We start from the raw sequence: 3,790 nt of genomic DNA, 5'->3' as shown, positions 1-3,790 counted from the left end.
AACAAATGTGAGAAATGTGCGCAATTACGCATAGGCCGTTTGAATTAATGCATTTGTGAACGTGTTGCCTCGGTTTATTGCAGCATGTGCAGCTGATAGGCCCTGGTGCTAATTTATTCACGGTGTGAGGAACTCATGTCCAGGATAGGCCCACTGTCCTGTGATGACGCGCTACAGGACAGGCGCAAGGGGACAGCTCGCTCTCATTTGGATGCAAATCTACAAGAGTTGAGGAGTTGGCTGATGTCAGGCAGGCCTTAGTGTACCTTTGGTCTCTTGTCAACAGAGCCACAGCATGTGAGGCTGGAGACAGGCTGGAACTACTTTGCATTTCTCTCTGGGAACCGATTTGGACTATAAACCACAAGGATTGCTTTTTAAACAGCTACAGGGAGACAATGTCGCCTTAAAATAGGCAACATAACTCCTCAGCTGTTTTGATATATTAAAGGTTTTTCACCAAATCATGTATGTTGGATACCTACTGGATAAAGAAAGCGGCATGTATCACCAAGGGCCTGTAAGAAGATCAAGCATCAATCTGCCTCCACAGAATTTTGTTTCAACACCACAGTACCCCGACTTTACTGGATACCATCATGTGCCAAACATGGATACGCACCCACAGTCTACGGGGAGCTGGGGGCCTTCATATAGCGCCCCTCGAGAGGACTGGGGTGCTTATAGTTTGGGACCCCCTAATACTATTCCTACGCCCATGAATAACTCATCTCCTGGACAGGTTCCTTACTGTTCAAACGAGTACGCCCATATGCATCCTCCGGGATCTGCGGTATTACAACCGCCACCGGACAACGTTAATGCTGCACAACTTTCTCCTGGCAGGGAAAGGCGTAATTCATACCAATGGATGAGCAAAACTGCGCAATCGTCGTCTACAGGTGAGACCATTGTGCCAAAATGCTGTTCTGTGTATTTAAGGAATAGAGAAGCTGGTTGTGCAGCAGAAATTCGTTTTTTTTTGCGCGGCTTAGTTTCTGCGTCCATTTACGCACAGGCCATGTCATTTAAAATAATGTGTAAAATCAAACAAGTTCCATCGAAACACACCAAACTCCACACCGATGAAAAGGTACAACCGGAAAATTGAAAAAAGCACTGAAAAGAAGTTGAACGAGCAGAAGGAAACTCCGGTCCTGTGACAGTGCATTTGCAGGTTGCTTAAATTTAAACTGTTATGAATATTAAACCTCGTTAAATCTTAAATAGGCTACTTATAAGGTCATAATTGATTTGGCTTCTGTGGAAACTCTATTAATTACCAATGGCAAATGTATCCACAAACCGTTTCCATGTCTTAACTTTGATATAAATGATAGTTAGGATGGGCCTGGCATTCTAATCCCAGACCTGAGCCCAGCAGCTCTGGCTGCTCTATTCCCATGGAAGAAATTTTAAAAGGTGCAAGGAATCGGCGCCAGGCCCAGTTGTGATGTAAATGTCATTACTGCAGGAGATGCAAGGTCGACCTCTCTGTTACAGTGTTTGGTGTTATCCGTCATATCCAGGCAGTGTCCCTTTTTCTTTCAGCACCTCTTCGCTTTGATATGCGCCAACCTCCCTTCCTTTCCCAAGAGTTATATTGCCGGAAAGAGTGACGTTTTTCACAGCTAATATCTCAAACGCGGAGAAGTACTTACACGTTCACAAAAGAATGTGGATTTTATGCATTTCAGATTGAATGTATTTGGTTTACAGTAGAGCTATTTTATCCACGCCATATAGGAGTGGTTTTTTTTTATAATATCCAGACATCAGTTTAAAACTTCAGCCGAATTCATGGTGGGTTTACTGGTTTCCTTTAGTTGTTTTTTTCACTCCTCCACAAGACCGATGACACACACATTTGTACCTGGGAAAGTGTAAGGCCATTTCAAATAGCAATAGCCCACATTCGGACAGTAATTTGGGTATTTACGCAGAATGAACTGAGTTGAACCCACGGGTTCTTCAGATGTCTTTCCCGTGTCTCGTGGAGGAACTGACTCGTGGTTCTTTGAAATTCAGCGCACTACAGCTGTCATCAAAGCAAGATCAAAAAGCTGTAACTGCGTATCTGTTGAAAAGACAGAGACATGTGTATTGAAGATGCAGCTTATAAAGATGCTATGCGTCGATAGACCGGTCCTGGCATGCAGCCTGCTCCGGGGGGGAAACCTTCCAGTTCAACCACTTGGCTACAAGCAGATGATCCTAAAAACGGGCAGACAACCTCTTCATGACTATGTGTTGTTGTTTTTTTCCACCTTCACAGGTAAGACAAGGACGAAGGAGAAGTACAGGGTAGTGTACACAGACCATCAGAGATTGGAGCTGGAGAAGGAGTTTCATTTCAACAGATACATCACCATCAGAAGGAAATCTGAGCTGGCTGTCAACCTCGGTCTGTCGGAAAGACAGGTTGGTCTCTATTAATTACTGTTTTATTTTCTGCCCTTTTATTGATTAAAGAAACGACAATTATATCATATAAATATACCTATATAGTAATTTCTATATGAAAGAATTATCACATGGCATAAAATATACAAGTACGTAAAATAAGCTGTATGTTTACATGTGCTTCTAACCACAAAAGTAGGTCAGTATTGTCAGGCAATAAAATGTGCCTGTATTTATGTTACAGCCGCATAAATTCATTATTGGACAGGGAGGGTGTGCAAATAATTTATGATTGGAAACATAAATTATTTGTAGCTATTTCGGTGATTTAATTACGCTTTGTATTATACATTTTCACATTATTTCTGTTTGAAATTATTCTATTAAATGCTTAATTTAGTAAACATTCAACATTTTAATGTCATTTTGTTAATTTTTTATGACAATAAATAAATCAGTGAATAAAAAATGTCAGAGTAATGCCTTACTAAAAAGATAAATAAATAAAAAATACGAGAAATGCAACAACAAATTATTTATTATTTATTTCCTTTCAAGGCCTATTTTTATAGACCTGGATTTTATTTTATTTTATTTTTCATTATGCCAGTGGACAAAATAGAGAAAAAATAGGGAACGCCCAAACTCGGGGAAAAAGTTTCTAATTGGGTGTTTTTATTTAATTTAATTTTATAAAATAGAGAATAAAATGAAAAAGCAATGGCGCGTATTGGGTTATATATACTTGCTTTTCAGGCCTATTTTGTGGACCTGTTGATGTACACGTTATTTGCTCTGTATATTAATTATCAAATTATATGAACAGGAAAATATTCATCAAATTAATTTTTCTTTCTTTCTTTTTGCGTCTCCTCAGGTGAAAATATGGTTTCAGAACCGCAGAGCTAAAGAGAGAAAGTTGATCAAGAAAAAGATGGGTCAGTCCGACGGCAGCAGCGGGTCTGTGCACAGTGACCCGGGTTCAGTGAGCCCTCTGCCGGTTCCGGGGTCTCTCAGTCCCACGGACATCCACGGCTCTATGTACCCTCCTCAGGGAATGAACACCTTGCCCTCTATCAGGAATATACAGCAAGTGACTGTGACTCAGTAGAACAGCTCGCCCTGAGGACGATCTCACATAAGTGGGCACTCACAGGACACTTGACAGGAAGCCAGAGGATCTGAACCCAAGTCCTGAAGCACAAAGCTGCGGATAAACAGCTGCTTTAAAGCAAGGAAACGCTGGAGGCTCTTCAAATATTAGTTTTTATAGAATAGTTTTAACGAAATGGGGAGGGGGGGCGGGGAGAAAATCGAAGTATTTTTAAACTGTTTTAAAACGTTTGTGAGTTAATAAGATATAAATAGCCTATCTTTTTTTGTATTT

General features: G+C 40.6%; 1 protein-coding gene across 1 annotated transcript; it reads left to right on the top strand.

Moving 5' to 3' along the window:
- Positions 1–466: 466 nt before the first annotated feature.
- cdx4 (caudal type homeobox 4) lies at positions 467–3,514 on the top strand. Its single transcript, XM_084938727.1, has 3 exons — positions 467–902; positions 2,276–2,421; positions 3,281–3,514. Exons 1-3 carry the CDS (start codon positions 467–469, stop codon positions 3,512–3,514), a joined length of 816 nt encoding a protein of 271 aa, XP_084794853.1.
- Positions 3,515–3,790: the final 276 nt, after the last annotated feature.

The sequence above is a fragment of the Perissodus microlepis genome, chromosome 2 (genome assembly GCF_051167445.1).
Source record: "Perissodus microlepis isolate ML-2025 ecotype Zambia chromosome 2, ASM5116744v1, whole genome shotgun sequence".
Classification (NCBI taxonomy): domain Eukaryota; kingdom Metazoa; phylum Chordata; class Actinopteri; order Cichliformes; family Cichlidae; genus Perissodus; species Perissodus microlepis.
The sequence above is the reverse complement of the archived record's forward strand: the minus strand, read 5'-3'. Positions and strand labels throughout refer to the sequence as shown.